The 16320-nt window shown below is 35.6% G+C and overlaps 1 protein-coding gene across 1 annotated transcript in view; it reads right to left on the reverse strand.

The window, feature by feature from the left end:
- Window positions 1-15096, reverse strand: part of LOC108358072 (protein O-mannosyl-transferase 2-like) — a 106110-nt gene extending 91014 nt beyond the window's left edge. The window contains exon 1 of the mRNA XM_017609206.1: window positions 14914-15096. Within this exon, the coding sequence (XP_017464695.1) occupies window positions 14914-15096 (183 nt within the window). The remainder of the gene's footprint in view (window positions 1-14913) is intronic.
- Window positions 15097-16320: the final 1224 nt, after the last annotated feature.

Genomic DNA, 16320 nt, shown 5'->3' on the forward strand with positions numbered 1-16320 from the left:
GAGCTTTCATTGGATATAACCCATCGAAACATTGAAAAAGTGCATTGGGTGAAGTTAATACGCTGACCGAAAAAAACCGTTCGCATCTCTGGCAATTTCATGGTTTGTACAAAATATGTGTCCACTCACCACTTTGCATTAATTTTTATTACAAAAATCCAATAAAAACGTTTCTGACCATTTTTCATTACATAACAGAAGCAACGGCAGTTAACTAATCGAGTCCTCAACATTGTACATTGCATCTAGGCATAACGGCAGTATTATGTACAAATTGCATACGATTCCATACCGCCAAAAGCAAATTTAATTCGTGTATAAAAACAGCTATGTGCCTTAAAGCGCAAATGTTGTTCATGTCGTAATTGGTCAAAAAACTTGATTTTTTTCATAAATCAATAACGATCAATCAAATACGACATTTGCAAAATATTGCCTATTGGCACCAGGAATCAGTTTTTTGCTCTCCTGAAAAGTTATTTAAAAACACATAATTGTTTTTGTTGGCGCAGCGACGATATGTTGAACACGACGCTGGGGATATTTCAGACAGAATTGTCGCAGCGCGAACTGCTATTAGGCTAAGAGAAACTTTCGAGTTTTTGCGATAAATTTTGAATTCTACCATCTCACATTTTAATAGTGGCCATCTGGCAATTTTCGGTAAGGTCCATAAATCGTTTTGATTATTCCGGCACAAAAAAAATGTCGCGTGCTTTTTACTAGACCCACCTACCGACATGTATTTCGACCCACTGAATTCAAATCTGAGGTCCGTTTGACACGTACACTAAATTAGGAAAAAGCGAAAAAATAGCAAAAAAATTTGCAATTTTCGCAATTTACTCGGAATTTTGTACGAGTCAAACGGACGGTTAAAAGCACCCGCAACTTGTTTTTGTGTGCCGGTGCCACTATTCCGTGAGTCGCAAATATCGGCACATTCCGAACGAAAAATGACACTGTAATTGGCACAACGTCGAAACCGGTTTGTCTCCAAACCAAATTTGACAAGGGATGATGGAAAATCGCTCCACATTACATCATACTCCTGCCCTGTCGGAAACACCAATAACGAAAATGAAAATAACGGCACATGCAGCAATTAATTGTAAGAAAAATATTTTCTAATAAAAAAAAATTATTATAATTGTCAATAGCGTTTTCAATCTTGATAATTTATCAAGAAAATAGATTTAAACTTCTGTGCTAGAACTGGGGGTTCTTGATTAATAATCAAAAATTGACAAATTATAAAAATATGGAATTTATTAAGTCACAGAAACGGAAAGTATATGGGCAAATCTAAAAAACAGGTAACCTTGGTGTTTTTTAGCTTTATTTTCACTGTTGGAAACTATATCAAGCTGGTTGCTTTTGGATATAATTAATTGACGTATACTTGAAGCCTCAAAAAAAATTTGGATCAATTTGCCGCATAACTTTTGAATTATAGGTGTTTAAATAAAAAATAATAATGAAAACAAGTGAATTTTTTATGTAATTTTTAAGAGGTGAAAAATTAATTATGCCATAACTTTTGAAGCACACCATATACTGATTTGAAATTGTATGTGCAATTAGTACTTATGTGTACACTTCAAATGTAGTAGGTAAGAAAATTGTGCATTAAAAAATAAGGAAATGGCAAGTAACTCAAAGTCTGTAATTCCACATTTCACAATTTTCAAAATTTTCGGTTTATCGCGTATAGTTTTTGAAGCATTTAAGTTTAAGAACTTTTTAAGTATGTATTGTATACTACAAACAATTACAAATAATTTCATACCTGAGCAAGAGCTGTGCTTTCAGAATAAACCAACTTTTAAAGATAAAATATTCTGCGATCTTGAGCGTAATTTTTATTCCAAAAACACTTTAATTAAATCCACATTTGGAAAACACGTCGAAACGATCTAAATCTTTTTATAACTGCTAGTCCTTATAAAATTATATATACCTGTAAAATGCTTCTAAAAATTTATCTCTAGAAGTGTGTAAAAACCCTGATTTACTACTCTTAATGATGCTACTTCTTTTAGTCAGAATATTTCGAGAGTGGTATCAAAGGAACTTTTTTTCGACAAATGTTCTGATAGTTGCTCTTACTTAATTGGAGCCTTCTGAATTCAATGGCGTCCTAAGTTTTACCCTATTGGCTCGAGATAGCGGTACTTGAAACTTTCCTTAAATTTTAACTATTTTATAAAAGAAAGTCCCTGGGTTTTGAAGATATTTTACTAAAATTTTGCACATAACCGTTTTTTTAATATTACCTTAACTATTCCATAAAATCATCGAAATCGGTTCACTAAAACATATAGCTTCCATACAACTGATTGATCTGAGACGTTGTTTTGCGTTATAACTCCTTCAATTAAACAGGTTAAAATTTAGTATAGGTTCAATTTAACATATAGCACGCATACAATTTATTATTCAGATATGAAGTTAGAGTTATTGCGCAAAAACACATATCTGAGTAATCAGTTGTATTGGAGCTATATGTTAATGTTAACCTATTTCGATAATTTTAAGGAATAATTAAGGTAATATTAAAAAACTGTTATGTGCAAAGTTTTAGTAAAATAACTTCAAAATTGAGGGAGTTATTTATAAAATAGTTAAAATTTAATCAAATTTTCAAGTACCGTTATCTCGAAAACCGGAGCCAATCTGGTAAAAGAGGGCATGCCATTGAATTTAGAACATCCCAATTAAGTGAGTTCAACTTTCAAAATCTTTCCTCAAAGCTTACAACTTGAACAGCGTAATTTCAACCCAGCTTATTCTTTTGTTTTCTATTTCATGCTTATTCCTCGTCTAACTTTTGAAGCACTTGATGAATATGAATTACACTTATATTAATATATTTATTAAGAGATTACGAATAAAATGATATATAAAACATAGGTGTGCTCACAAATTTAAAAATTAAAATTTTTTGTTTGAAAGTGTACCTATTTTTTAGATTTGCCCATATACACATTTGTTGTGAAATATAGCAGTTTAAGTCAGTATATTATTTTCTCAGTGACGAAGTGAAGATTTTGGTAGTGAAGATTTGGTAACTTTTGGTAAAAATGTTGGCGAGTGGCAACCATGGTCAAGAGGAAGATGAAGTGGCATCATCTCCACACTTTCTTTTAGACTGTCCAACCTTCGCGAGGCTAATACCGAAGCATTTTGGCTCGCACTTCTGAACAGCTCTCATGGACCGAAATTAGCCGCATTCAAAATTTCGTAATCAAGAATGATAGAATACAAGATTGCGCCGATTGCAGCAGAATTCGTGAGAGTAATTTTAGCGTGACGTCATCGTAGAGTTGACAACTGAGAGCGGCGAGAATGAGGGCGACTAGTGATGTGCTGAATTGTGCCCAATACTCGGTACCCAATACTTAAAAAAGATTTCGGTATCCGATACCGATTATTTACATTAAACCCTCGCCATTATATGCATTTCAGGTTTAGAAAAAACTTTCATTACTAATTTATATGATATCGGCTAAAACACTTGTACTTATCGCCACAGAAAAATATTATTTTATCAGTTTTAACCTTAGTCGATCCAAGGTTCAAGAAAAATACTTTGACGGATGAAGAAGCCTTTCAGGGGAGAGATTCTGTAGCCAGTTAGCAACAAGTTTCGGATCGATATCGCCCTTGTTGACTTAGAAATATTTGATATCAAACGTCGACAAAAACGATACCGATTCGAAAATTGTCGTTAACTGGTTACAGAATCTGTCCCAGGCCTACAAAAATGATATCGTCCGATTCAGCTGGAACAAAAATGCTTCAAACAAGTAAGGGTTTCTCTGTATTATGGCATCGAACCGACATATATACATCTTTCATTTGATTACGAAATTTTGAATGCGGCTAATTTCGGTCCATGAGAGCTGTTCAGAAGTGCGAGCCAAAATGCTTCGGTATTAGCCTCGCGAAGGTTGGACAGTCTAAAAGAAAGTGTGGAGATGATGCCACTTCATCTTCCTCTTGACCATGGTTGCCACTCGCCAACATTTTTTTCTACCAAAATCTCTACAGAAAAGTTACCAAAAGTTACCAAATCTTCACTACCAAAATCTTCACATCGTCACTGAGAAAAAAATATACTGAATTAAACTGCTATATTTCACAACAAATGTGTATATACTTTCCGTATCTGTGACTTAATAAATTCAATATTTTTATAATTTGTCAATTTTNTAATATACTGACTTAAACTGCTATATTTCACAACAAATGTGTATATGGGCAAATCTAAAAAATAGGTACACTTTCAAACAAAAAATTTTAATTTTTAAATTTGTGAACACACCTATGTTTTATATATCATTTTATTCGTAATCTCTTAATAAATNCTTATTTTTTAATGCACAATTTTCTTACCTACTACATTTGAAGTGTACACATAAGTACTAATTGCACATACAATTTCAAATCAGTATATGGTGTGCTTCAAAAGTTATGGCATAATTAATTTTTCACCTCTTAAAAATTACATAAAAAATTCACTTGTTTTCATTATTATTTTTTATTTAAACACCTATAATTCAAAAGTTATGCGGCAAATTGATCCAAATTTTTTTTGAGGCTTCAAGTATACGTCAATTAATTATATCCAAAAGCAACCAGCTTGATATAGTTTCCAACAGTGAAAATAAAGCTAAAAAACACCAAGGTTACCTGTTTTTTAGATTTGCCCATATACTTTCCGTTTCTGTGACTTAATAAATTCCATATTTTTATAATTTGTCAATTTTTGATTATTAATCAAGAACCCCCAGTTCTAGCACAGAAGTTTAAATCTATTTTCTTGATAAATTATCAAGATTGAAAACGCTATTGACAATTATAATAATTTTTTTTATTAGAAAATATTTTTCATACAATTAATTGCTGCATGTGCCGTTATTCTCATTTTCGTTGTTGGTGTTTCCGACAGGGTAGGAGTATGATGTAATGTGGAGCGATTTTCCATTATCCCTTGTCAAATTTGGTTTGGAGACAAACCGGTTTCGACGTTGTGCCAATTACGATATTTGCGACTCACGGAATAATGGCACCGGCACACAAAAACAAGTTGCGGGTGCTTTTAACCGTCCGTTTGACTCGTAAAAAATTCGAAAGTTGTTTTAGAAGTGCAGNCTGCATGTGCCGTTATTTTCATTTTCGTTATTGGTGTTTCCGACAGGGTAGGAGTATGATGTAATGTGGAGCGATTTTCCATCATCCCTTGTCAAATTTGGTTTGGAGACAAACCGGTTTCGGCGTTGTGCCATCTTCAGTGTCATTTTTNTAATTTAGTGTACGTGTCAAACGGACCTCAGATTTGAATTCAGTGGGTCGAAATACATGTCGGTAGGTGGGTCTAGTAAAAAGCACGCGACATTTTTTTTGTGCCGGAATAATCAAAACGATTTATGGACCTTACCGAAAATTGCCAGATGGCCACTATTAAAATGTGAGATGGTAGAATTCAAAATTTATCGCAAAAACTCGAAAGTTTCTCTTAGCCTAATAGCAGTTCGCGCTGCGACAATTCTGTCTGAAATATCCCCAGCGTCGTGTTCAACATATCGTCGCTGCGCCAACAAAAACAATTATGTGTTTTTAAATAACTTTTCAGGAGAGCAAAAAACTGATTCCTGGTGCCAATAGGCAATATTTTGCAAATGTCGTATTTGATTGATCGTTATTGATTTATGAAAAAAATCAAGTTTTTTGACCAATTACGACATGAACAACATTTGCGCTTTAAGGCACATAGCTGTTTTTATACACGAATTAAATTTGCTTTTGGCGGTATGGAATCGTATGCAATTTGTACATAATACTGCCGTTATGCCTAGATGCAATGTACAATGTTGAGGACTCGATTAGTTAACTGCCGTTGCTTCTGTTATGTAATGAAAAATGGTCAGAAACGTTTTTATTGGATTTTTGTAATAAAAATTAATGCAAAGTGGTGAGTGGACACATATTTTGTACAAACCATGAAATTGCCAGAGATGCGAACGGTTTTTTTCGGTCAGCGTATTAACTTCACCCAATGCACTTTTTCAATGTTTCGATGGGTTATATCCAATGAAAGCTCGCATATACAAAAAATAATTTCAATATAAATATAATTGAATTGTATACATTATGCAAATTTGCATAACAGTAAATTGCATAAAAATGTAAAACTAAGTATTTATCGAGGTAGATTATCATAAAAAGAATGGAAATCTTTGTGTATATATTGCTTTATCGTTTGAAGGCTGTTGTGCTTTGATTGAACAATTTTTTTGGACCATCGTACAATAGCTCCGTTTCGTATTGCTGTAATAACAGAGCTCGTTTTTGTGGCAATGATGTCCAGCAGTCGGTATGACGCAACTTGAATTTGACTTCACCATTTACATAAAGCAATCCTCTGATACTGCTTACTGGTGCCTCCCCAGGGTTTTTACTTGGCCTTATAGTTGTAAATTTAAAAAAAAAATTTACTCTAAACAATTAATAATATAAGGATGTGATGGTCTCGCCTGTCGCATACGAATTATGTAGTCCATTGGTGAATATATCGGTGGATTGAATACATTTTCTAATGTAGAGTGGACGCTGTCTACCTCCGCACTTTTTACCTTTGTTAATTGTCGGATTCCAATTGCAAGCGCTCAAATTAAATAGTAGAATCTAAGTAGTGCAAGTGGTATGTGCATAGATATGTATGTATGTATGTATTTAGTTGGTTTATAATTATTTTTTACATCGAAATCAAAGCACACTCATCAGATTCGCCTGCTATCAAAAACAGTTATAAGCAAGCGAGCGTATACCCGTTTTTTTTCAGAGTATTTATAACGGGTGATTTTTTTGAGGTTAGGATTTTCATGCATTAGTATTTGACAGATCACGTGGGATTTCAGACATGGTGTCAAAGAGAAAGATGCTCAGTATGCNGCACTTTTTACCTTTGTTAATTGTCGGATTCCAATTGCAAGCGCTCAAATTAAATAGTAGAATCTAAGTAGTGCAAGTGGTATGTGCATAGATATGTATGTATGTATTTAGTTAGTTGGTTTATAATTATTTTTTACATCGAAATCAAAGCACACTCATCAGATTCGCCTGCTATCAAAAACAGTTATAAGCAAGCGAGCGTATACCCGTTTTTTTTCAGAGTATTTATAACGGGTGATTTTTTTGAGGTTAGGATTTTCATGCATTAGTATTTGACAGATCACGTGGGATTTCAGACATGGTGTNAAAAAAAGGTATCAAGCTCTTAAAAAATCACCCGTTAGTACTGCGGGCACATAGCTGTTTTTGATCAGTTCTAAACCAAAAGATGTATAAGAGAACGGCAAATGCAGTAATGTGGGCAATAGATAGAGTTAATACAATATGCATTAAAAAAATTACAAAAATCACATGACCGTTTTTGTTGGCGCAGCGACGATATGTACGTATGTTAAGCGCCAGTGCACAGTGGTTCGGATAGCAGATCTAGCTGGACGAACGTCAAAATTTTTTTGTTTTTAAAATACTTAATGGTACTTGGAATACATTCCTGACAATACATTCAAATAGAAATTGCATTTATTAAAGCATTAACATATGAAACCAAACAAAAAAAGGTAAGTCAACGCCACCTATTTGAAAACTCTATTGTGTGTTAAACCAAAAAAATACTTGGAGTTATAAAAACTTTGGTTACGTAAGAGTTAAAAAAAAAATAGTAACTCGCGAATTTTCTGCTTTCTGAAATTAAAAAATTATACAACAGGCATGCAAATCTTTAAGCGCTGTTATAAAATTTTTTCTGAAATTTATTTGTGTTTCTTGCTGTGATCTTAAATTTTAGTCATGGTAAATAAAATCTTAAGAAGTGAGTTGTTTGACATTTGGAGAAGTGTTGCTGAAACTTCTAAAAGACAACAAGGTGTCCGTGATTATGTGATTAGTAAATTGAAAGAAATATGAAAATAAGTAAATAAAGTAAATTAAGTAAATGACTTTAGATTCGTAATCAGCAACCCAGAAGACCCCCAGATACCCAGTTACATAGAAATCTACCGATTTTTTTTAATTTTCGTCCGCCATATTGGATCCGCCATTTTGAATTTTTGGTAAATGACTTCAGATTCGTAATCAGCGACCCAAAAATCCGCTAGGTAAGAAGTGGTGTAAAGATCCATCAACGAGTATTTGTTTAAATAGTTTCGTCCAGCTAGATTTGCGATCCGAACCACTGTGCAGTGTAGGTGTGGTTCCTAATGTTCCGCTAATTTCTGTTTTAGAAGTGGAGCCTTCTCTAGTGAGTTCCACCAGACAAGGGCTGCTTGAAACAATACAGGCTTAAATCTGCTTCCCTAGAGCTAATGATTTAATTTTAATTTTACCAATAGCTCCCCTGCAGCAGTACAAGGAAACCGACACCTTTGCTATCCTTTCCTCAATGTTAGGCTTCCACGACAGCCGCCGTTGATCGCCCACCTAGTTACCTGGTTCAGGTAACCTTAAGCCAGGTCAAAAAGGGTGTATAGAAATCGTCCCTTAACCAAAAGTTCCACATCATCTACATAGACGATCACCCGACAGCCCACTTTTTCCCGTTACTCTAGAAGGTCATTTAAAACCACAGTCCAGAGCTCCTATTGACTCTGCACTGTGTGCAGACGCTCACCCACTCCGCCACGACAGTTCTGTCACGAAGTAAGCTGTAGATAAGCCTTATTAGGTTGGTTTCAACCCCTATATTATGAGTATACTTGACTATTGCCTCTGGAGTGACATTCTTGAATGCCCCTTCACCGACCTTTTCTTGCAATAGGCATATTGAGCTCTTGAAAGACAGTCACGAGGAATCGTGTTTCTTATGTACAGGTCTATCAGTCCCTATAGCGCTTTAAGCGAAAGCGTTTGTAGCAAAAACGAAGAGACTGTTAGGCCTAAAATCCATACGGGAAACATGAGAGCCTTTTCCGGCCATGTGGCGATCGCCCAGAAGATCGGAGAAGTACAGGACCTGGGGGGAGATTCTGTAACCAGTTAGCGACAATTTTCGAATCACTGTCACACTTTTAATGCGAAAACATTAATATCATGCGTCAAAAAGTGCGATAGCGATCTGAAAATTGTCGCTAACTAGTTACAGAATCTCGCTCCTGAAGTACGAAATACCGCAAAGAAGTACATTTGGCTGTACNGACGCGAAAACATTTATATCATGCGTCAAAAAGTGCGACAGCGATCTGAAAATTGTCGCTAACTAGTTACAGAATCTCGCTCCTGAAGTACGAAATATCACAAAAAAGTACATTTGGCTGTACTTCGAAGTACGAAGTACAAGAGCGAAAAAAGAAGTAGTGTACTTCCGAAAGAAGTANAGGTGTGGTTCCTAATGTTCCGCTAATTTCTGTTTTAGAAGTGGAGCCTTCTCTAGTGAGTTCCACCAGACAAGGGCTGCTTGAAACAATACAGGCTTAAATCTGCTTCCCTAGAGCTAATGATTTAATTTTAATTTTACCAATAGCTCCCCTGCAGCAGTACAAGGAAACCGACACCTTTGCTATCCTTTCCTCAATGTTAGGCTTCCACGACAGCCGCCGTTGATCGCCCACCTAGTTACCTGGTTCAGGTAACCTTAAGCCAGGTCAAAAAGGGTGTATAGAAATCGTCCCTTAACCAAAAGTTCCACATCATCTACATAGACGATCACCCGACAGCCCACTTTTTCCCGTTACTCTAGAAGGTCATTTAAAACCACAGTCCAGAGCTCCTATTGACTCTGCACTGTGTGCAGACGCTCACCCACTCCGCCACGACAGTTCTGTCACGAAGTAAGCTGTAGATAAGCCTTATTAGGTTGGTTTCAACCCCTATATTATGAGTATACTTGACTATTGCCTCTGGAGTGACATTCTTGAATGCCCGTTCACCGACCTTTTCTTGCAATAGGCATATTGAGCTCTTGAAAGACAGTCACGAGGAATCGTGTTTCTTATGTACAGGTCTATCAGTCCCTATAGCGCTTTAAGCGAAAGCGTTTGTAGCAAAAACGAAGAGACTGTTAGGCCTAAAATCCATACGGGAAACATGAGAGCCTTTTCCGGCCATGTGGCGATCGCCCAGAAGATCGGAGAAGTACAGGACCTGGGGGGAGATTCTGTAACCAGTTAGCGACAATTTTCGAATCACTGTCACACTTTTGACGCGAAAACATTTATATCATGCGTCAAAAAGTGCGACAGCGATCTGAAAATTGTCGCTAACTAGTTACAGAATCTCGCTCCTGAAGTACGAAATATCACAAAAAAGTACATTTGGCTGTACTTCGAAGTACGAAGTACAAGAGCGAAAAAAGAAGTAGTGTACTTCCGAAAGAAGTACGGTTGGTCACATTAGTTATCCATGACATTTAGGAAAACTAAACAGCAATATTATTACATACTTGTGATTTCAACTGATATTTTAAGCCGTCTTTAGAAATTGAGAGATCAAGGTCCAAAGAAACACAGAGCTTATTCAATTCGAACATTGTTCTGTTAATCTGAGCATTAAAACCATATACAGTTATGCACGGCTAAAATTTTTGGTTTTAATTTTAATATTTTTGGACTACATACATATAAATATGACCAAACTAAATTTAGTCTCAAATACAAACCTTCCAAGTTTAAAAAAAGAGAGCCTATATGTTAGGTTTAGCATTTAAACATTTCGGTTTAAATTTTAAACCCAAACATTTTCATAATTAAGAATAAAAAAAAATATTCTAAAATTTCATGCTCCGTCTGATTGGGATTGAAACCGGACAGCCTTGGTAGCAACCAATTGTATCAAGCGCCTTTGTACACTAAGCTACAGCCACGCATGTAAATGTGCTTTCATATGTATGACTCAACACCACATTTCGCTGTGTGCAAACATTTTCTATCTCGGTTTAGATTTTAAACCAAGTTTTCTATATATGAAACCTAGAAACTAGAATTCAAACATTTTTGGTTTGATTTTTAAACCACGAACTTTTTGGACTAAAATTTAACCCGAATGTATTAAAAATTGCTTAAAATTATTGACTGGTTTAAAAAGTAGACTATAAAAGATTAAAAAAGGCAGTAGTCCCAGCGCGGTATAAAAATTAAACCAAAATTTTTGACCGTGTGCTCATGCCAATATGAAACGGGTCTATATGTCGCAAGACTTTACAAGATACATTAAAATTTATTTTACACAGTAGTGAAGCACAGTCAACAAATCCAGTGACTATATCAAACAAAAAGGAGACTGATAAAAAAAATTCTATGTTATGCAATGTCATTAACCCTCTAGTAGGCCAATTTTTTTATGAGTTGAAAAATTCAGGAATTGGTGATTTTAGCACGAGTAATCCAAAACTGATGTCCATTTCGATCTGTGACAGTAACTTTTTCCTACAGGGGAGAAAAACCAAGACCGTCTGGAGACGGGCTCGCCGATATACTTACACATAGTTTCAGCTTTATCTTATACAATGTTGACCTACGAACCGGCAATGCCGTCTGCAGACGGTCATAAATGCAAAACTGGGGTTTTATATGTCGGCAAGCCGGTCTGTAGACGGTCTGTGTTCGAAAGCAATTTTCTCCATTTCGAATGGTGACATAATTATAAAACTTATATTAAAATACGGTGCTTTTAACAACAAAATCCACCGAATTTTTTTATATCAAAAAATTTGTCAAAAGAAAAAATTTCTTTAATTACGAAATTACTAAATAGCAAGAAATAATTAATTTTAACCGTGTTTTCAAAATCTATAATTAAACTGCCGATTAAAATATAACGGATTGACATAACGGATTAAAGTTTACTTCGCCGTAAGGGTACGAGTTTTGTCTAAAGATCGCGCCTTACGAATATAGAAAAAAATGATTATAGGTGCACTAAAAAGGTGTTTATTTAACGACCGTCTGGAGGCGGTTCTGCCTACTAGAGGGTTAAGTTGATCAACTGGCAACGTGAATAATAAGCAGGTAACGGTTCAGAGCAAACCGGATAAAGGCCTTCTGTACCGACTCTAAACGATTAATATGGATTTGATGGTAAGGCCTCCAAATGCGAGCATTGAAAAGGCTTTAGAAATAGTATAGTTTATATGTGTGACAAAGCTAAATTTAGCATCAAAGTACACACCAAGGTCTCTAATCTCATTAACCGATTCCAAAATGGTAGAACAGATGCTATAGGAGGTACGAATTGGATTTTGAAGTTTAGCAAAACTAATTTGATGACATTTCTTAATGTTAAGAGATAGTCGATTTTTTACACACCACAAGTAAAACCTTTGAAGCTCTGCTTGAAGTAACATTGAGTCATTAATGTTTCTAATCACCGAGTAAATTTTCAAATCATCAGCGTACATTAGAAACTTAACGGTCGAAAAGCAATCCCCAATAGCATTAACAAACAGTATAAATAAAATTATAGTTTAAAAAACTAAAACCTCCCTATTATAATTGCCATTCGTACTGTCATCAGGTATGTAACTTGAGAATAGAAATCGCTGCATCTTTTAGGCGCATCAATATTACATAGTTACATCCCGAGCTAATAAAAGGAAGGTAAAAAAAGAGCGGGCCAAGTACGCTACCCTGTGGGACACCAGAGGTCGGCACAAATGAGTTGGATTAGATCCCATCAATTACTACAGAACTTTTTCTGCCACCCAGGTATGACTTAATCCACTGCAGAAATATTGAATGAAAGCCTATATTAGAAGGTTTAGCTTTTAAAATTTTATGTGAAATCCTATCGAAAGCTTCTGAGAAATCCGTGTAGATTGTATCCACCTGATACCCATTTTAAAAAACAGTAAAGCAATCATCAGAGAAAACGGCGAGAGTAGTTAATGTAGATCTTCCTGTCACAAAACACAATTAAAAAACAATTTTTGTTTGATAATGCATTCAAGTAACGTCGACACCGTAGATAGTTTTGATATAGGTCTATAATTACTGATATCACTTTCATTGCCACTTTTAAAAGTCGGTGTGATTGATGTCAGTTTCCAATCATCAATCACTTTACCAGAGGGAAGAGATTTATTGAAAATTACTGTCAGAGGCTCAATTAACGATGGGCAATTTTTGAGCCCATCAATATCAGTCTTTGAAGACGCTCAAGACCAGGGAACCAATATCAAATGGAGAATTGGCATAACAAACATCCGAGAAATCAATATTTAGCAAATCGCCATTGTCAGAAACAAAGTTCGACGCAAAAAACTCAGTAAAGAGATTGGCTGCCGCCGAGAATGAGTCGTTAGTTTTATCATTATAAAAAAAGGACGTCGGAATATTTGAAATACGTTTTTTTCGATTTTATAAAACACCAATAGCTTTTTGGGTTTGTTTTGATATTCGCTCCATAGTTTCTAATATAGTTTCTATAGCGCGATTTATTCAACTTACTAAATTTATTCTTATAAATGAGAAATGATTCATACTACTGTGATTTACACGTAAGTTTAAACTTTTTAAAGAATTTACTTCTGAGGTTCTTTAAACGCTTGATCTCTCTCGAATACCAAGGGAGCTTATAGGATGGCTCAGTATGAATTGGAACATATTTTCTGCACAAGTCATAGAAAGTGTTTTTAAAGAGTTTAAAGGAATCAGCAACCTCATCTAATCCTGTAACATCATTCCATTTAATACCAGAGAAAACATTATTTAAGCGTTGAAAATTACAAAGACTATAATTAAAAGATATCTTTAAATTATCTACAGGAATATCAAAAAAACTAAAAAAATTCAAAATCCAGTATTAATGGCGAATGATGTAAATTGGTAGGTGAGGTAGCAGACTCAGGGTAAAATATCTTAAAATTAACATCGTTACTTACAAAAATAAGATCTAGAATGCGATTCAACTTATTACGAAAACCATTTATTTGGACTAGATCATTGGCCAAAAAGTTATCAACTAAGTATAACTCTACAGAACTACTTACATAAGTTGGAACTAAAAATAGATTATCATCTAAATAAGACCAGTTTAAATTATTAAATTATAGTTGCCTAATACACAAAGCTTGTGTTTTCCAACTACATTATGAAGTGCAACAATGTTGTCCACATGAGCCTTATAAATAAATTTATCACTACCAGGAGGAATGTAAGATGCAAAGGTATGAATAAAATCATAATTACTTTTAAGTCGCACACAAAGTTGATCGTATTATCATCATTAAGTTTTACTAACGCAGCTCGTAGCGTGCTCCGAGTGGTGATAAGAACACCGCCTCGCCTACTGCAGCCCGTTTTGATCGGATCTCGGTCTTTGCGAAAAACGTCAAACAGTTTTGAATCAAAATACTCAGCGTCATAAAATTGGGCATTGAGCCAAGTCTCAATAAGTACGTAAATGTCATATTCACACAGCGAGGTAAATACAGGCACATCATCAGATTTATTTCTTAGACCAGAAACATTTTGAAAATAAATTGTTAAGCGTTTGTTATTTGAGTGGTTATTTGTAGATTTAACTAGGTTTCCTGTAATTGTTACACTCCTTTTTCGAAAAAAACTAAACGGGCGTACAGCCACATTCATTGGCCAAATATCTGACTTCAATAATTTCATACGACGATTCTGGTACACCTAGTTTAAAGTTAACTCTTGTCAGGGTTGAGACGAGCGGATCCTTTTTAACCAATTTATAACACATTAATCAGTTTTTAGGCACACCAGCATGATTAACTACATAACCTAATATATTATCTTCCGTGACAGTATTTGCAAAAGAAGACAGATGCAGCCATTTAGGTCGAATCGAAACATCTAAGTCCGCAATAGCGTTGGTACCAACAACAAGAATTTGCTTATTCTGTTTTTTTCTTTTCACCACAGAATCCCACTGTCCACTGTTTACCTTAGCAGCATCAAGAGAGATGTTGGAGATACTAGCAGCATTATCGGCAGAGAGCATGCGAATATCATGCGAAACAGACGGCGAAACAGAAGATCCGATTTCTACTGCTTGTGAGTATGATGTGAAAACGGGAGCATTAACTTTGATAGTAGAAGTAGGGCAAGAGTTAACACACGGCGTCATATTTGCACTCACTACATTTGTGACAGCAGCAGAAAGATTAAGGCAGTCTGCACACGGTTCGTATAGCTTTAGACGCGTATACAATTTTTTATGCAGCAACGATTCCTCTACGCCTCACGATCTGCACACGAAGCAACTTCAAAGCGTGAAAGGATCAGGAAAAAAAGGTTAAGAGATGCAAAATTATTATTTCTTTAATTAATTTTCAGTTATTTTTGCATTATTTGCACGGATTTTATTGTTTTATCATTTTTTTTTTAAATGCATGCACGCAATAGGAAAATTGTAAACATACTTCTTCTTTTTCTCTTTTCTAAGCGTACGTACGCCTAGCTACCAACACTGCTGTACGCCAAGCGATTTGCAGCTAGCTTGCTGTGACGAATTCGTGAAGCTGACGACTCGTATACAGCCCTCCATTTAAATGCGGCATCAAAGCGTACAACTTTCGTATGTAGCATCTAATACGCGTCCAAAGCTATACGACCCGTGTGCAGACTGCCTAACAGAAGACGAAGATGAGTGTGCAGCATTACTAAGAACTGCACGGCTTTTGGCAAGAGTAGGTGGGGCAGAATTATTAGTTCGTAGTAGAGCTGGCTGGCACGAAGGCGTAGAGCACTGATGTGCAGAGAGAGCTTTTACTCAATACGCGCCTATACAAAATGTATGGCACGTTTAAAAGCGCTTTTCCCGCGGGAAAGGCGGTGCCCATCAGTGGCGTAGAGATAACACACGGCGTCAAAGTCGCATTCACAGTATTATTGACAGCAGTAGAAACAGAATCCCTGCAGGCAGTAGGTGGAGAGGAATTAACAGCAGAGCCAACCGTAACAGTTGAGGACGAAGGGAATAAAACCAATTCTATGTTGTTTACATTGGCTCGATTCAAGAATGGTGGAATACAAGATTGCGCCGATGGCAGCAGAATTCGTGAGAGTAATTTTGGCGTGACGTCATCGTAGAGTTGACAACTTAGAGCGGCAAATAAAACTCCTGTATAGTGATGTGCTGAATTTTCGGTACCCAATACTTCCTTTTCGGTACTCGATACCGATTCTTAATATTAAACCTTCGCCATCATATGCATTTCAAGTTTAGAAAAAATTTGCATTACAACATCATCTCATTTCATCTTCATCTTCATCTTCATCTTCATCTTCATCTTCATCTTCATCTTCATCTTCATCTTCATCTTCATCTTCATCTTCATCTTCATCTTCA

Source organism: Rhagoletis zephyria, unplaced genomic scaffold (genome assembly GCF_001687245.7).
Source record: "Rhagoletis zephyria isolate East Lansing unplaced genomic scaffold, Rhagoletis_zephyria_1.1 Rzeph_scaffold_00201, whole genome shotgun sequence".
Classification (NCBI taxonomy): Eukaryota; Metazoa; Arthropoda; class Insecta; order Diptera; family Tephritidae; genus Rhagoletis; species Rhagoletis zephyria.